This window comes from Anthonomus grandis, chromosome 10, assembly GCF_022605725.1.
Source record: "Anthonomus grandis grandis chromosome 10, icAntGran1.3, whole genome shotgun sequence".
Lineage (NCBI taxonomy): Eukaryota > Metazoa > Arthropoda > Insecta > Coleoptera > Curculionidae > Anthonomus > Anthonomus grandis.
In genome coordinates, this window is record NC_065555.1 from 4,168,866 (window position 1) to 4,188,416 (window position 19,551).

Here is a 19,551-nt window from a genome sequence, read left to right on the forward strand (position 1 = left end):
CTTTTTCAAATAGAATTAATTATTTAGACCCTCGATAAAGTTCTGAATTTAACATTTAAAAATCGTATAAAGTGGGGCCCCATTATGCCGTGTCATACGAGAGGCTCCATTTAACGACCGTCGAGGGTTAAATGGAATAATAATTTTACGTTCTTTTTTTTTGGGGGGAGGGGGCAAATGTATATTTTACCGTTTGTTCCTGTCTGGATCATTTGGAAATTCTGTTTTCTTTTTTTGGCACAATTACATGGGAAAAACAACACGTCATAACCCTATTAAATATCCTTCATTTCAGCTCTCAGCACGTCAACCTTTGATGCGTCACATAACCTGAAAATAGTTCCTTAAATTATATATATCTATAGAGGAAAGTGTTTGTGCGGGCTTATGGAGACCGTGGGTGTACAAGAAAGACAATAACATTTGTGATAAAAACAATAAGAGTTATCTGGGCAGTGATTTAGACTTACATAGTTCTGATAGTTCATTTTCTAGTATTGAGGAAGCAAAAAGAAGCAAGGGAAGTAGAAGCTACAGAAGAAATCAAGCAGTTTTAAAAGAACAAATTTATCTAAATATCTATAACAATCTAAGGAATGATACTCAGTTCACAAATGATTGTAGTGCTTTGCAAAAAATAGCGTTTTTAACAGAAGTTCCCTATAGTAAAATATGCCTGTAAAAAAAAGGATTAAAGACAGAATAAAAAGGAAAGATGCAGGACAATCAAAGGGACTTGACATGGATATTGCCAAATTGCTAAGGAAAGGTGTGTATTCTAAATACAAAAACAATGAGGTTCTGACCATAGAGACACCTTATCGGCAAGGGACAAACATTTCTCAGTCTCAACCCTTGCAGAGATACCTGATAAAACTTGGATTTAAGCTTAAGATGGTTAACAAAAGAGCTGCTGTAATGGAGCTCAGTGGGTCAGGTGGTGTATAGAATATTTGAGGAAAATTAAAAAAATTTGGGAGGAAGAAAGATCCATATATTATTTAGCCGAAACATGATATGATACATTTATGATTGATGTATGATTTCCATTCTCTGGGAAAAAAGTCCCTTTTTTGCCATAGTAAGAAAACCATGTTTTTATTAATAAAACAAGTTTAAAATTTTGTTTTTTACAGCTTACTGGCCCTGTTGTCCTTCAGTGATACAATAAAGACTGCTTCTTCCACCATTCTCTGGGAAAAACCCTTTTTTGCTATGGTAAGAAAAACACTGTTTTTAATAAGAAAACAAATCTAAAATTTTGTTTTTTACAGCTTACTGCCCCTGTTGTCCTTCAGCAACACAATGAAGACTGCTTCTTCCTCCATTCTCTGGAAAAAAGTCCCTTTTTTGCCATAGTAAGAAAATCCTATTTTTATTAATTAAACAAGTTTAAAGTTTTGTTTTTTTCAGCTTACTGCCCCTGTTTGTCCTTCAGCGACCCAATAAAGTATATATAATGTAATGCTTTAGAATCCATATGCTGATGTGCGAAATGAAGTTGGAATCCATGGCGGCAACAGAGAAACTGTTTCCTTTCTTAATGGAAGAAACTTCTAAAGAACAATGGCAAAAAAACAGAATTTACAAAATTTGTATTAACTTTTTGGGCCAGATTCAAAAGAGTGGTTAAATTTATAAAAGTATTTAGTATCCTCACTGTAGTTTTAGGATCCAGTATACTTAAAATGTAGTGTTTTGTATAAGATTTTTAGTTTTTAGTATAAGCATTTATTTTTGTTAATTTTTATCTAATCTCTCCTAATATGCATAATAACTAAATACGAGGCAAACAAATTAATAAATACGTTCAGGATGTAAAGTGTGTTTTTTTTTTAGAAGTAAAACTTGTGTCTTTTAAAGGCATAAAGTATAGACAGCCAGATGATTTTTAATGTAAAAGTTTATTTTAAAAAATATACTTCCAATTTTCTGATTACATAATTACTTTTTATCAAAAGAAGTTGGTACTAAATATAGAGATGGGGGGTTTTCATGAGTATATTATTATAATAATATATCATAATATGTATTAATTAAAAAAAACTATAATAAAGGACATTGAATATGGCAGCCGCAATCCCCATTAATAATCACCACCATGTAAAAATAAATCTCAATTCCCAAAAAAAGGAAATATATAAAATTTGAAGACAAACCAAAACATTTTACACTTTTGTGTCAAAAAGTAACTATTTAATGCCTTAATCCACAGAATAAATGGGCCTAAGTAATTTGTCACCTACTCTCTCATTAAACTCAAAAATGCTTTATTGTTAATATAAACATAGAAGTTGTAGACAAAGCCAATAGACTGTACATTAAAGGAATAAAAACGAGAAACTAATTTAAAATAAAATAAAATTATATAGTAAAACTTTGAAAAATACTTAAATGCTAATCATTAAAAAATCATCATAGTTTGGGTGCAACATAGTTTAGTACGCTTTACTAGCAAGAAATATTTTCTTCCTTGTACGTAGGCTTTTTTCAGTCTTAAGTTGTCTTATTTCTAGTGGAAGTTTATTAAACAGCTTTCTACCTCCATATATGATAGAGCTACGGACAAGTTCAAAATGAGGAATGGGTAGCCTCAACAAATAGTTTTGTCGCGTATTATAGTGGCTTCCTAAGTGGAGTTCCTGTTTATATTTTCTAAAAATTGTTTCCAAAATAAAAATACAACACAGGGTTAAAATATTATGACTTACAAAAAGCGGGCGACATGAATCACGAGGCTTGGCCCCACATAGATATCTAATGGCTCCTTTCTGGAGTACAAACACTGAACTAAAAAGTGAATTTGAACATGAATCCCAAAAGCAAATTCCATATCGAAGGTGCGACTCGATAATCGCGAAGTATGCAGATCTGGCGATGGAGAAATTAAGACTGGTGGCAATAACCCTTAGGGCGTAGCAGCCTGATGAGACTGTTCTACATACATTCACAATATGGTCTTCAAATTTAAGGAACTTGTCTATGGAAAGACCCAAAAACTTACTGAACGGTGGCATGTTGATGGCTTCATTATTTAAACATATATCATTTGTATTACATTTAAGGATATTTGTTTTGGAAACATTAAATGTCAAAAAATTTGCATCACACCAGTCTTTTATTTTTGACAAATCTGCACGTATATTGGCCTCCATTTGAGAAACATCAGAGTCGTGCCAGAGGATGGTGGTATCATCGGCACACCAGTTACCTGCAGTTGTGGCAGATCGTTCACATAAATGTGAAAAATTAAAAGACCAAGTACTGATCCTTGCGGAACACCCACATTTATATTAAGTTCCTTAGACATACCACCATTAAATTTGACAGCCTGGACACGATTTGATAAGTAGGAACGAAACCACTCAAGGGCAGTTCCCCTGAAACCATAGAGCTCCAGTTTCATCAGCAGCACTCTGTGACTCATGCAGTCAAATGCCTTGGACAAGTCACAGAATACCGCTGCTGCAACTTCACCAACATTCAGTCGGTTGTATAGGTGCTCTAGAAAGCTAAATATAGCATCATTTGTGCTCACAGACTCACGAAAGTCAAACTGCTGAAGACTCAATAGGCCAAATCTATTTGAAAATGAAACCATCCTCACCTTAACGAGCCGTTCCACTATCTTGGCTAAAGTAGGCAATAACGCTATAGGTCTAAAGTTAGAAGGACAGTCGCGATCGCCACCCCTGTAAAGAGGAACAATCATTCCTCACTCTGGGAAAACTCCAGACATAAATGAAAAGTTAATTGACTCGGCCAGGACTTGCAAAGCAACAAGAGGTAAAACAGAAAATATTTTAAGAGAAAGCCCATCCCAACCTGATGAACTCTTATTCTTAATATTAACCATTAACTGTTTAAGCTCTTCTACACTTGTGGGGGCAAAAAAGAAAGATTCGGCTACTACCACATTGCTGAGATAGCTCCTGGGATCTATTTTTTGTGAGAGATTGGCTGCAAGGTTACTAGCAATATCACAGTAGAAGGAATTGAGGACATTGGAATCTAAGGTACTTGGAATAACCAAGACATTATTTTTACCCCTAAGCTCATTTAAAATCTTCCAAGACTCTTTTGCTCTGTTGGAGGAATTATTTATCCTCCTTTAAAAGTAGGTCCACTTAGCCATTCTGATTGAGTTTCTGTAAATCTTGCGGTATCTGTTATAATAATTTAAAAATGTTGCATTGTTCATAGCGTATTTCCTAATGTAAAAAAGGAAGCGCATATTTTTCCCAAATACTCGTAAACCCTTAGTATATCAAGGTTTTCTATTTCGTTTCTTAATATTGACAACAGGAAAAGCAGTGTTAAAATTGTTTAATACTATTTGATGAAAGCTATGCAGTGGGTTAACAGTAGTCAATACATTATTCCAACTTGACATATTGCAAAGCAAAGAGACTTGACTTGTTATAAGGGACTGATGGCGCTAAAAACTAAACTTATGAAATTAAAATTTTTGGTTAAACTCATTTAATGTACTTAAATCTTATATTTATATTAAATATTATCTTGCTATCAACTATCCTGAATTTCTAACTTAATAGAACTAAACCCAAAAATCCCGAATAATAAAGTTTTAAATACAAATAAATTTTAAGGCCGGACCTGTGCACCTTTTCACGCTTGAGTGGCTGTGACTAAGGTCAGGCGTTTAACAAAATAGTACGTGGGCACATGCAGTCACATTTTACGAATCAAATGTATAAATTCTTTAAAAAAATGCTTAAAACATTTATTTATTTAATGAAATGATTAAATATCGCTTAGAATAATACTTTATGACTCTTTCCACATAAAATTTTGCGGTTTAAAGATGCATGTCATGTGACAATACAAGCAACACCGGCACACGGACTATTTGCGGTACATCAAAGATTCTAATAGATCTCTGAACTGAACTATATCTTAGAACATGGTTTTTAATGTTCCAAGTTCCTTATCTAAGAAAAAGTTCACAAATTTTCACATTTTCAATTTTTAACACGCTTTCATTAGCTCGGGTTGTATCTATGATGCATGTATGTAACGGAATGTTTGAGGTTAATTGTCACTGGTTTCTAAAAGTCTGATTAACTTGAAACTTTGCACAGGTATCAAGGACCGATGATAATGCAATCATTTGATAACAATTTCCCATTATCCTTATCCAGGATTAATAAATTCTTTTTTATTTACACTGACACACAAGTTTGGTTAACGTTCAAAAAAAATGACATGTGATCAATGACATTTTCCCGAATCTCCAAATCGTGCTGGCAGATGCTGCCTCGTAGTCATTAAAACCACAAACCAAAACCAACTTATTAATTTTTGAGGTTATGCCAGTTAGTTACTATAACTGACATAACCTCAAACAGAACAGTCCCTTATCTAAGACAAACGCGAACGGCGTGAGAGCACACGGTATCGGGCCGGAAATGCGGTTCGAGTCCACAAATTTCCCTTGATTACCGTTTGATTTCGTTAGCGAATTATTCGTTCCACTCACGTAATTGAGGTTATCTCGCAATTACGTCGCTTCGGAAAACTTTCCCCTTTCACGTCCCGACGTTCGGTTCTACATTGAGATTGAAGACTGGGGGGGCCCCACCATGTGTATATGCGTCGTTAATGCGATTAAGACGGAGAAACTGGATAAAGTACAAGGCGATTTCCATGATCCAGATTCTCTGTTACGACTTATTAATCGGAAGTGTTATTGTGTAAAGTTAGCTTAAGAATTTGGTCTGTCTGCTGTCAAATAGGGGGCAGCTAGGGTGACTTTAATGTGCTTCAATTGCCGGTGTTGTTCCACCATTTTTACTATTAAATACACTTTCTTTAGAAATAATTTAACATGTAAATGGGTAAATTTACTACAATTTTTGTAATTATCTTTTTGCTAAAGAATTAAATATGGTTTAATTTAACGCAACTTTCATTAAAATCGGTTAATAATTAACCGAGTTATGACCGTTTTTGTCCAGGTAATGAGTGAAGTAACCTCATTTTCTAAAGAAATAATTTAACAAGTAAATGGGTAAATTTACGAAAATGTTTGTAATTATCTTTTTGCTTAAGAATTAAAAATAGTTTAATTTAAGGCAACTTTCATTAAAATCGGTTAATAATTAACCGAGTTATGATGGTTTTTGTCCAGGTGGTCAGTGCAATAACCTCATTTTCTATAGAAATAATTTAACATATAAATGGGTAAATTTACGAACATTTTTGTAATTATCTTTTTGCTTAAGAATTAAAAATGGTTTAATTTAATTTAATTTTTATTAAAATCGGTTAAAAATTCACCGAGTTATGGGTATTTTTGTCCTGGTTGCCAGTGCAATTTCCTCATTTACTACATAAATAATTAAACGTGTGTTAATTTAAAAATGTTTAATTTAACAAAAAATCGCGTAATTGCCTTTCAGATTAAGAATTAGAAAATGCTTCTTTTACCCTAATTTTCATTAAAATCGGTTAATAATTAACCGAGTTATGATCGTTTTTGTCCTGGTTGCCAGTGCAATTTCCTCATTTACTACATATATAATTAAACGTGTGTTAACTCAAAAACGGTTAATTTAACAAAAAATTGACTTATTACCTTTCAGATTATGAATTAAAAAATGCTTCTTTTACTCTAACTTTCATTAAAATCGGGTAAGAATTAACTGAGTTATGACCGTTTTTGTCCAGGTGATCAGTGCAGTAACCTCATTTTCTATAGAAATAATTTAACATGTAAATGGGTAAATTTACGAACATTTTTGTAATTACCTTTTTGTTTAAGAATTAAAAATAGTTTAATTTAAACCAACTTTTATTAAAATCGGTGAATAATTAACCGAGTTATGACCGTTTTTGTCTAGGTTGTCAATGCAATTTTCTCATTTTCTATAGAAATAATTTAACATGTAAATGGGTAAATTTACGAAAATGTTTGCAATTACCTTTTTGCTTAAGAATTAAAAATAGTTTAATTTAAGCTAATTTTCATTAAAATCGGTTAATAATTAACCGAGTTATGACCGTTTTTGTCCAGGTGATCAGTGCAACAACCTCATTTTCTATAGAAATAATTTAACATGTAAATGGGTAAATTTACGAACACTTTTGTAATTATCTTTTTGCTTAAGAATTAAAAATGGTTTAATTTAAGGCAACTTTCATTAAAATCGGTTAATAATTAACGGAGTTATGATGGTTTTTTTTCAGGTGGTCAGTGCAATTACCTCACTTTCTATAGAAATAATTTAACATGTAAATGGGTAAATTTACGAAAATGTTTTTAATTACCTTTTTGATTAAGAATTAAAAATGGTTTAATTTAAGGTAACTTTCATTAAAATCGTTTAATAATTAACCGAATTATGACCGTTTTTGTCCAGGTGATCAGTGCAGTAACCTCATTTTCTATAGAAATTATTTAACATGTAAATGCGTAAATTTACGAAAATTTTTGTAATTATCTTTTTGATTAAGAATTAAAAATTGTTTAATTTAAACTAATTTTCATTAAAATCGGTTAATAATTAACCGAGTTATGACCGTTTTTGTCCAGGTGGTGAGTGAAGTAACCTCATTTTCTATAGAAATAATTTAACATATAAATGGGTAAATTTACGAAAATTTTTCTAATTATCTTTTTGCTTAAGAATTAAAAATAGTTTAATTTAAGGCAACTTTCATTAAAATCGGTTAATAATTAACCGAGTTATAAACCGTTTTTGTCCAGGTGGTCAGTGCAATTACCTCACTTTCTATAGAAATAATTTAACATGTAAATGGGTAAATTTACGAAAATTTTTGTAAGTATCTTTTTGCTTAAGAATTAAGAATAGTTTAATTTAAGGCAACTTTCATTAAAATCGGTTAATAATTAACCGAGTTATGATGGTTTTTGTCCAGGTGGTCAGTGCAATAACCTCATTTTCTATAGAAATAATTTAACATATAAATGGGTAAATTTACGAACATTTTTGTAATTATCTTTTTGCTTAAGAATTAAAAATGGTTTAATTTAATTTAATTTTTATTAAAATCGGTTAAAAATTCACCGAGTTATGGGTATTTTTGTCCTGGTTGCCAGTGCAATTTCCTCATTTACTACATAAATAATTAAACGTGTGTTAATTTAAAAATGTTTAATTTAACAAAAAATCGCGTAATTGCCTTTCAGATTAAGAATTAGAAAATGCTTCTTTTACCCTAATTTTCATTAAAATCGGTTAATAATTAACCGAGTTATGATCGTTTTTGTCCTGGTTGCCAGTGCAATTTCCTCATTTACTACATATATAATTAAACGTGTGTTAACTCAAAAACGGTTAATTTAACAAAAAATTGACTTATTACCTTTCAGATTATGAATTAAAAAATGCTTCTTTTACTCTAACTTTCATTAAAATCGGGTAAGAATTAACTGAGTTATGACCGTTTTTGTCCAGGTGATCAGTGCAGTAACCTCATTTTCTATAGAAATAATTTAACATGTAAATGGGTAAATTTACGAACATTTTTGTAATTACCTTTTTGTTTAAGAATTAAAAATAGTTTAATTTAAACCAACTTTTATTAAAATCGGTGAATAATTAACCGAGTTATGACCGTTTTTGTCTAGGTTGTCAATGCAATTTTCTCATTTTCTATAGAAATAATTTAACATGTAAATGGGTAAATTTACGAAAATGTTTGCAATTACCTTTTTGCTTAAGAATTAAAAATAGTTTAATTTAAGCTAATTTTCATTAAAATCGGTTAATAATTAACCGAGTTATGACCGTTTTTGTCCAGGTGATCAGTGCAACAACCTCATTTTCTATAGAAATAATTTAACATGTAAATGGGTAAATTTACGAACACTTTTGTAATTATCTTTTTGCTTAAGAATTAAAAATGGTTTAATTTAAGGCAACTTTCATTAAAATCGGTTAATAATTAACGGAGTTATGATGGTTTTTTTTCAGGTGGTCAGTGCAATTACCTCACTTTCTATAGAAATAATTTAACATGTAAATGGGTAAATTTACGAAAATGTTTTTAATTACCTTTTTGATTAAGAATTAAAAATGGTTTAATTTAAGGTAACTTTCATTAAAATCGTTTAATAATTAACCGAATTATGACCGTTTTTGTCCAGGTGATCAGTGCAGTAACCTCATTTTCTATAGAAATTATTTAACATGTAAATGCGTAAATTTACGAAAATTTTTGTAATTATCTTTTTGATTAAGAATTAAAAATTGTTTAATTTAAACTAATTTTCATTAAAATCGGTTAATAATTAACCGAGTTATGACCGTTTTTGTCCAGGTGGTGAGTGAAGTAACCTCATTTTCTATAGAAATAATTTAACATATAAATGGGTAAATTTACGAAAATTTTTCTAATTATCTTTTTGCTTAAGAATTAAAAATAGTTTAATTTAAGGCAACTTTCATTAAAATCGGTTAATAATTAACCGAGTTATAAACCGTTTTTGTCCAGGTGGTCAGTGCAATTACCTCACTTTCTATAGAAATAATTTAACATGTAAATGGGTAAATTTACGAAAATTTTTGTAAGTATCTTTTTGCTTAAGAATTAAGAATAGTTTAATTTAAGGCAACTTTCATTAAAATCGGTTAATAATTAACCGAGTTATGACCGTTTTTGTCCAGGTGGTCAGTGCAGTTACCTCATTTTCTATTGAAATAATTTAACACGTAAATGAGTAAATTTACGACAATTTTTGTAATTATCTTTTTGCTTAAGAATTAAAAATGGTTTAATTTAAGCTAATTTTTATTAAAATCGGTTAATAATTAACCGAGCTATGGTCGTTTTTGTTCAGGTGGTCAGTGCAGTAACCTCATTTTCTAAAGAAATAATTTAACATGTAAATGGGTAAATTTACGAAAATGTTTGTAATTACCTTTTTGCTTAAGAATTAAAAATTGTTTAATTTAAGGCAATTTTCATTAAAATCGGTTAATAATTAACCGAGTTATGACCGTTTTTGTCCAGGTGGTCAGTGCAGTAACCTCAATTTCTATAGAAATAACTTAACATGTAAATGGGTAAATTTACGAAAATGTTTGTAATTACCTTTTTGCTTAAGAATTAAAAATGGTTTATTTTAAGTTAATTTTCATTAAAATCGGTTAATAATTAACCGAGTTATGGCCGTTTTTGTCCAGGTGGTCAGTGCAGTTACCTCATTTTCTATAGAAATAATTTAACAAGTAAATGGGTCAATTTACGAAAATGTTTGTAATTATCTTTTTGCTTAAGAATTAAAAATAGTTTAATTTAAGGTAACTTTCATTAAAATCGGTTAATAATTAATCGAGTTATGACCGTTTTTGTCCAAGTATTCAGCGCAATTACCTCACTTTCTATAGAAATAATTTAACATGTAAATGGGTAAATTTACGAAAATTTGTGTAATTAACTTTTTACTTAAAAATTAAAAATGGTTTCATTTAAGCTAATTTTCATTAAAATCGGTTAATAATTAACCGAGTTATAACCGTTTTTTTCCAATTATTCAGCGCAATTACCTCACTTTCTATAGAAATAATTTAACATGTAAATGGGTAAATTTACGAAAATGTTTGTAATTACCTTTTTACTTAAAAATTAAAAATAGTTTAATTTAAGGCAACTTTCATTAAAATCGGTTAATAATTAACTGAGTTATGGTCGTTTTTGTCCAGGTGGTCAGTGCAGTTACCTCATTTTCTATAGAAATAATTTAACATGTAAAAGGATCAATTTACGAAAATGTTTATAATTATCTTTTTGCTTAAGAATTAAAAATAGTTTAATTTAAGGTAACTTTCATTAAAATCGGTTAATAATTAACCGAGTTATGACCGTTTTTGTCCAAGTATTCAGCGCAATTACCTCACTTTCTATAGAAATAATTTAACATGTAAATGGGTAAATTTACGAAAATTTTTGTAATTATCTTTTTGATTAAGAATTAAAAATGGTTTAATTTAAGCTAATTTTCATTAAAATCGGTTAATAATTAACCGAGTTATGGCCGTTTTTGTCCAGGATGCCAGTAAACTTCCTTATTCACTCCAGAATATATTAAACGTGCGTTAACTCAAAAATCGCCTAATTACCTTTTAGATTAAGAATTTAAAAATGCTTCTTCTAACCTAACTTTCATTAAAATCAACTAATAATCAACCCAGCTGCGTCCGCTTTTGTAGCTCCCAAACAGTGCAACCGGGAAAAGTGAAACATCCCAATTTATCCCGAAAAAAATCCTAACTAAATCGGTCAAACGTCCAGATATAAACGATTTATATTCCTCGGACGTGTGGAAGAGAGACACTGTGCAATGCCATTAATTTTTTTTCTTCCTTTGTCGTCACGTGTGATTTGAACCCTAAGGACATCCAGGAAAGGAAACTTTGCCCCTCTCTCTCTCTCTTTTTGGTGATTAAGTATTTATATAGCGTGTCATCCCTTAGGACCCCGGGGGATGATGGATGGGCCTAAAAGGGTGGCCAACGCCGATTTACTACTGAGGGATTTAGTCAAAGATCCTCCCGTTTTTTTTTTTGGAATTGGGGACTACCTCGACTTACCTTCTCACCACTGTCCGAGGGTAAGTAGAAGGTAAGCACGGTTAGAAAAGAGATGCCCATGCACGGAATGATGATGTTGACGGTGTAAAAGAGGGTTTTCCTTCGCATGGTTATGTTGAACGTGATGTCCAGGTAAGGTTCGTCGCAGCACGTGTAGAACTTCTCGTTTCTGGAAAGAAATTAATTAATTAGAAAGGCTCTCTCTTATATACTGAATCTGTTTACCTTACGGCAGGTACTTCCAAAATATCCCATTCGACTGACATGTAAAACTCCGATAGGTCCACCCCGACGTCCACGATGTTGCTGCCCGCTTTTTCGTCCATGTGACGCAGATCGACCTAAAATTTAAATTATTTATTTATTTTATATATAAATCTATTGCGAGTTGTCTAAATTTATCATATAGCAGTCACAATATAAATTTATTTATATATATAATTATGTACATACTGGGTGAGTTTTTTTTCTAGAGAGGTTCTCTGAACTGATATTAATAATAATAATCTTTATTTAGCATAAAAAAGTCACCCTGTATATAGAAAAAAAATTGGGTAGCCTATGTACAGTTTTTACATATATTTACAGGGTGGTTTAACAGATTGGTTATGTGTTTTGATGTACATTAAAAAAAAAATTCGAATTCTTGGGAGGGTGTTGCGAGACGTACACAAACTTGGAAAAGTTTTATGTACTAATTTTTGTTTATTTATTTATTTAGTTATGATGTGGATGATGATGATGATGATGTAAATAACATTTGACAAAAGGATGTCATTCAAATAAAAATTGCATGAAAAGCAAATGGAATATTAATTTTTTTTTTATTCTATGGATTATTATTGAAAAAAAATACTGTTGGAAGTTTTATATTTTTTTATTGTAAATTTTTCTTTTTTTTATTAAATTGTAGACTAATTCATGCACATTTAAAGAAAATAACAGTAGGGAAAATCGACAGAAAAAGAGTCATTTTTGTTTAAGAATTTCTTTATTAAAATGAGTAAACAAAAATATAATTGCATTTTTTTAACGGTTTCTTTTATGGAATATTGCAATAGATGAATAATAAAAACAAAGAAAAAATTGAATTTATTTTTTAAACCTACATTGCATGAAAAAAGGGTTAAAGAATACACAACACAATAATGTAAAAAAACCAAAATAACATTAATTTTCTATTTTTTTTTATTCAATTTAAAATAATTTAATTTCGATTAAAGGCTCTTAAAAAATCGAACGAAAAATTATTAGTTTGTTTTTGATATTATGGCTAAGACGATTTTCAAAATTCTTTAAAAAAAACATTATTCTTTGAATATTTTAATAAGAAAAAGTGTATTATTTGAATTATACAGGGTGTCCCATTAGTGCGATAACGGACGATAGCTCCTTATACCACCGTCTATAGATTACAAGTCAGAGCACTTCCTATCCCGCCCGTGTTAAAGCAAAATTGACCAGGTTATCGTTATGTTTACCAGGGTTTATCGAAAATATCGATTAAAGCAAATTCTGAGGCGCGCTGATTATTTTTATACGAGGAGTATTCATAAGAAGTATTTTAAGTCATAAAATAAGAACTTTTTTTATAGGACTGGAATAGAATGTGTTTATATGACAGTGTTTCTTAATTATTAACGTTTTTACACATTTTTTATATTAGCTTCACTTCTTTGCCTTTATGTAGCAATGTTTGTATGTATGTATATAACAAATCTAAGAATTCTATTTAAACTATAACTTCTACTTGTCAGATTGTTTTCAAATTTTGTAGGTGCTTGGCTTTCGATAACAAGGACAGTTTTTAAAATGTTTTTGAGTTTCCCTTTTCTAAAATTTGTGTATCTAGAAGTTTTGATCAGTTCAATGAATTTGAACTTTTAAATAAATTGGAAGCGTTTAATATGGCGGATTCAAAATGACTGCCTTTTAAGTCAAATATAATATATAAAAAGTGAATTTGAAAAAACCTTACTTATTGAATTGTTTAAATTTGCTACATTTTTAGGAGTCTTCTCAAAAAATACAAGTTTTTGCTTAATATTTGTTGAAATTTTAGAGATAAATATTCAAAAAATAAATCTAAAGTTAAAATAAATAAACAATTAAAAAACACATTTAAACGCACTAAAAAATATAAAATAATTTTAATACGGCATGGGTTATTTTAATTTTTAAATTAAGTCGTTTTAAAAATACAAAAGCGCAAAAGAATAACAAACAATTATCATAATAAGCGCTAAATAAGTAGTTTTGTAAATTATATACTTTGTATTCATTTGTGGATATACCTAGTAAATATAAACTCCTGGACAAAATTATCGCACCACTAATTATTTTGTCAAGAAAATTTAAATAAAAATAAATATCAGTTAAAACAGTTATAATTGGTGCAATTGCCTGGAAAAAATAAAAAAAATATTTTGACCTACCCGAAACTTTTTTTTAATTCCAGGCATTTGAAGTGAGTTTTTTCTTGTAAAATTTACTTAAAAAAATATATCTCGAGGGAAAAAAACAGTCTTTTTTAATTTTTTTTTCTTAAAGGCACTTAAAGTCATTTTTTCATATAGGATCTCATAAGAGTGATAATTTAAATTTTTTTCCAGGCACTTGAAGCTATTTTCAGGCAATTTAGTGGAATTTCATGTCTCTTTTAGACTACCAAGGCAGTTTTTGAAAATCTCTTTTTTTTTTGAAGATAAAACTGCTTCGATTGCCTGGAAAAAGTAAGAAATGACTTTGAAATACGTGCCACTTTTATTTATTTCAGGCAATTGAGGTTCAAGTTTGTTTTTGCACAATTGAGTTTAAAACTGAGCAATTTGGAAGGAAAAAAACATGTTCAGAGTGTAATGGCTTTAAAGAAAATAAATTTAATCTCAGGCAGTAGAAGCTATTTTTTATTGAAAATTACGGTCAGAAGTAAAGAAACGTAATTTTTAGTTCAGTGTAATTTTTTTTCCAGGCACTAATTTTTTAGTTTTTCAGGTAGCCAAGGTAACTTTTTAAATAATTTTTCTCATGGAAAAAACCACTGCAATTGCCTAGAAAAAATGAAAAATTACTTTGACTTACCTGATTTGTTTTTATTTTAGGCACTTGAAGTCAGTTTTCTTGCAAATTCGATTTTAAAAAAGTCACATAGGAAAAATAGTCTTGAGGCAGTTTAAAGTAAATTTTTGGTGAAATTTTTATTTCTTTCAAGCAGTCTGGTCAATTTATAAAAATCACTTTATTTCTTAGATAAAATTGATGCAATTGCTTGGATAAAGTAAGAAATTATTCCTGCCTGAATTTTTGTTGGTTTTTACTTTAGATAGTTAAAAAGTCATTTCTTAATTATTGCAAGCAATTTAAGTTATTGCAAGCATTAGTTTATGAAGTAGTTTATAATCATAATTTTAGGCAGTCCAAACAACACTACATAGCGTTTCTTTCCATTTCTTTCAGACAGTCAAGGCAATTTTTGACAATAACTTTTCTTGGACAAAAAGTAAAAAATAAAACAAATATATTTTTTTAATATTATTATTTAAAACTATCCTCTTGTTTCTCGACTGATTTTTTTTTCGTGTTTTTTGTTCAACTTATTTTAGAAAATTCCTAAAATATATCTCCCTTTTTTATTGCTTGGAAATTTGGTACTGAAATATGACCTGAATTAAAATAGTCCAAAAATATATCAACTACCCAACGATTAATTTGAAAATTTTCTTAGCTGCATTGGAAAATTAAAACCATTGTTTTTTAACTGCTTAAGATGGGATTATTATTGTTTTTCCAATAAATGACATGAAAAAGTAAAAAATGGTTTTAAATAAACTCCTGGACAAAATTATCGCACCACTAATTATTTTGTCATCAGTTAAAACAGTTATAATATCTTTTCTCGTATAAAAAGCAGAACTGGACAAAAACTATGTTTATGCTTTATCATGGAACATGCTGCTCGTGAGGAGTGAGAATACATCCGCAGCAAAGTTTTCATAAATTGATACGAGGAATGCTGCGAAGACTTCAAGCGGTCATTGCAGCTAGAGGTGGCAATACACGTTATTAAGAATTCATTATGGGTCTATTGTTTTATTTTTGTATCAAAATTGAAGTTAGTGAAAATCGATGCTTTTCCTTGTATTGAATTTAGTTACTTAAATCTCGTTTTGTTAAATAGAATATAATTGTTTTTGTTAATTAATAATGCATAGTTAACAATGCTTATAAGTTTGCTTATTTTTTTATCTTTATTAAAAAAAAATCTCTAAAAATCAAGTGGTGCGATAATTTTGTCCAGGAGTTTATATAAAATATGTTAAAATATCAAAATTTACCGGGTCTTAAAAACGCCGACATTGGTGGCCGACAAAAAGAAGTGGGGTGTGTTGGTTTGGGATAATAGGTTGTAAAATCGGCTAAAACTATTCCAGTGACATTAGGGGGAGAAAATAAATAATAAACTATTTTTTAAGATTGTAATGCTTTTATGTAAAACACAAAATACAGAACAAAATATTTAACATATAGGGATGAAATACATACTACTTTATTATTGGGTAATTATATTTATACAAGTAGTATGTAATCAAATTATTGTTTAAAACGCTACAAGCAAAAACTCTCTCGCGAAACGGATGCACACAAGTTAACGTACTTGCGAGTTGCGAAAACTAAACCTGGGTTCTACCCAGCCGATGCAGGGCGAGGTGAGGAACGGGGGGTGGGGCAATCGATTTCAGGGCCGCTCGAGTGGTCTGACTTGTTGTAATCTATAGACGGTGCTTATACAGTGATACAAATTTATATAAAGTTACTCTACTGTCTAAGGTGCATAACATAAAAATATTTTTGGATATACAGGGTGATTCATAAATGTGATATGATACACAACTTTTTTAATTTAAATGGAACACCTTATATTTTATTGCTTTAAAAATTCTGCATACGAAGCATCGTCTATACCAAAACTTACCCGTTTGTGAGATATTTAATATTTTATCAAAAAAATCGACGTTTGCACGTCTCCACAAAAACAAAAATAATTCACTCATTTGGGATCCTACAAGCCAAATCTTTTGTAGGTTGTTAGTGCATACTTACACTTACTATATGGTCCTATGAGAATTTGATAATATTCTACAGGGTGTTCGCAATGTTTCAACTGTTTGGATGCAATTGAGGTAACTTTACTGTTTATTGGCAAGCACAGTTAGATAATTCAAAAATCCACTGTTAACAGAATCACAATGTTTTTATATAGGTACCTACAGATTATGCAGGAATTATGAGATAAAGATTTTGCTAAACGTTTAAAGACGTTTGAAAAAACGATTTATTAAACCTTAAAGTTTAAAAATAGTCAACGAAACGGATTGAAAAGCATTTTTAAATTTGGCATTTTATTAAATTACAACAAATTTAATGATACCAAAATGTACAGAAAAGAAATGTTGTTTAAAATTTACCAAATAATAAAACTAATCGAAAAATCAACAAAAAATATTCCTTAAATAAAAAAAAATTAAAATTGTGAACAATAACAACAACAAATGACTAAACCAAAAAGGTATATACATTAAACTATAAATAATGTTCTACATGTCCACCCTGATGTTGATCACACAAACGAATTCGTTTAACAAAAGAACTGCTTACTTTCTGTAACATTTCTCTAGGTGAGGTCAGGAGATCTGGCCGGCCAAGCAACTGGTCCTCTCCTGCCAATCCATTTATTTCGAAAATAGACATTTAGATGGGCCCTCACAACACGGCTAAAATGAGGAGGCGCTCCATCTAATTGTAGCCACATTCGTCTTACTGTTTGTAACGGCAAATCATCCAGCTCTTCTTCGAATTCATTTTGCAAAAAATGTAGAAGCTTCTGACCGTTCACTGGCCCATCAAAGAAATATGGTCCAAGAAGATTTGTCCCAATGATACCAGCCCATACATTAAGTGACCATCTATGTTGATGATCCAACCGGAGTAATGTTAGCAACGGAATACCAGCAACGGCGATTGCCAGGTCAGGAGTCGCGCGCGATGTCGAAGCGGCGCTTATGAAAATTGATAGTTTATTCAACAAATGCAAAACTTTAGATGCATTTTCTCAACGCATAAAATTCCTCTTTACTAATTTTGTTATGTCGGCACAATTAAAAAAATTATGAAAAAAATGATTTTAAACTCGATATAAGTCGTTTAAAAAGCAAAACAAATACCGTTGTTATGGTCGCAATTTGAGGATTTTTTTAAGGATGACAACTCAATATCTCTACTAACTTACTGGATATACCGTTTGAGAGAGTCAACCAATTTTAAAAAACTATAATTTTTTTAGTATGATAAAAGAATAGACCAAATTCGGTATATTCGACAATTGGAGGGTAAACAATTTGATCTATTCTATATCGTTTGAAAAAGCCGACGTATTTTAAAAAACCAGAATTTTTTTAGTTTGATAAAAGAATAGATCAAATTGTTTACCCTCCAATTGTCGAATATACCGAATTTGGTCTATTCTTTTATCATAGTAAAAAAATTATAGTTTTTTAAAATTGGTTGACTTTCTCAAACGGTATATCCAGTAAGTTAGTATCGATTAGCAAAATCTTGATCGCTTAATTCTTATACAAGCTGTACGTGATATGGATGAAATTTATGTTTCCGGGTGATTCTATTAACAGTGGATTTTTTAATGTCCAACTGCTTTTCAATTTGCCTACAAGAGACATGCGGATTTTCTAGTAGGGCTTGCATAACAAGCCCTTTGATCGATTTGCCCCTGTTTTTTGTCTTTGTGACATTTCATAATTTAAATTTCCAGTTCTTTCAAATCTCTCCTTTAGTCTTTCAAATGCCAATCGATTTAGATGTCGTTCCGCATCCGGATATCTCTGTGCATAAACTCTGCTTGCCAGTAAACAATTTTTCTCACTTGCACCCAAACAGTAAATCATTTTCACTATATCCTCTTTCGAAAAATTCATTTTTAATGCAAAAATGTTTCGCTTTACTGATAAACTGACAACACTAAATCTTCTATCAAAGTAATTGCTTGATTTTTGTGCAATTGTTATTTCCATGGTCAACTAAGCAAACTTCTTTTAAATTAAAACGCGACTATTGTGGATTTTAAGGGTGAAATTAGAAAAAAGTGTAAAAAACTCAATAACTATTACAGATAGGTATAGGACATGCTTAACAAAAAAGAAAGCTTATCACATTCTGAACATTTTAAGATAAAAAAATATAGATCATTCCATTTGAAAAAAATAAGATATGGTTGTTTACAATTTTTTGGTTTTGGATAGAGTATTGCGAACACCCTGTAGAATATTATCAAATTCTCATAGGACCATAAAGTAAGAGTAAGTATGCACTAACAACCTACAAAAGATTTGGCTTGTAGGATCCCAAATGAGTGAATTATTTTTGTTTTTGTGGAGACGTGCTAACGTCGATTTTTTGATAAAATATTAAATATCTCACAAACGGGTAAGTTTTGGTATAGACGATGCTTGATAAAAGGTATGCAGAATTTTTAAAGCAATAAAATATAAGGTGTTCCATTTAAATTAAAAAAGTTGTGTATCATATCACATTTATGAATCACCCTGTATATCCAAAAATATTTTTATGTTAAGCACCTTAGACAGTAAAGTAACTTTGTATAAAAAAAAATTTTTGTATCACTGTATAAGGAGCTATCGTCCGTTATCGCACTAATGGGACACCCTGTATATTAATATGAACCATAATTAAATTATAAAAAATTTACAGAAGATTAAAAAGGAACATCTAGAGAAAATTAAATATAAGGTTATTCCACCAAAAAACACATATGGGAGTTGTATTAAAAATAAATGTTTTTTAAATTTTGGATTTAACGAGGGATTTAAGAAAAAAAAATTTTTTTTTGAAAATTTCAAAATAGCATGAGATATAAAAAATAAATATATTTTATGAAAAA

The 19,551-nt window shown here is 30.1% G+C and overlaps 1 protein-coding gene and 2 long non-coding RNA genes across 8 annotated transcripts in view; 2 read left to right on the plus strand and 1 right to left on the minus strand.

Moving 5' to 3' along the window:
- Positions 1-19,551, minus strand: part of LOC126740912 (acetylcholine receptor subunit alpha-like) — a 141,706-nt gene that overhangs the window by 53,729 nt on the left and 68,426 nt on the right. For all 6 annotated transcript variants that reach the window (XM_050447100.1, XM_050447101.1, XM_050447099.1 and 3 more), the window contains 2 exons: positions 11,805-11,920; positions 11,580-11,748 (listed from right to left, as the gene is read on the minus strand). In XM_050447100.1, the coding sequence (XP_050303057.1) occupies positions 11,580-11,748; positions 11,805-11,920 (285 nt within the window). The remainder of the gene's footprint in view (positions 1-11,579; positions 11,749-11,804; positions 11,921-19,551) is intronic.
- LOC126740916 (uncharacterized) lies at positions 221-1,798 on the plus strand. Its single transcript, XR_007662056.1, has 4 exons — positions 221-1,081; positions 1,137-1,218; positions 1,275-1,358; positions 1,414-1,798. It is a non-coding gene; the product is annotated as an uncharacterized LOC126740916 (long non-coding RNA).
- LOC126740917 (uncharacterized) lies at positions 10,952-12,027 on the plus strand. Its single transcript, XR_007662058.1, has 2 exons — positions 10,952-11,711; positions 11,815-12,027. It is a non-coding gene; the product is annotated as an uncharacterized LOC126740917 (long non-coding RNA).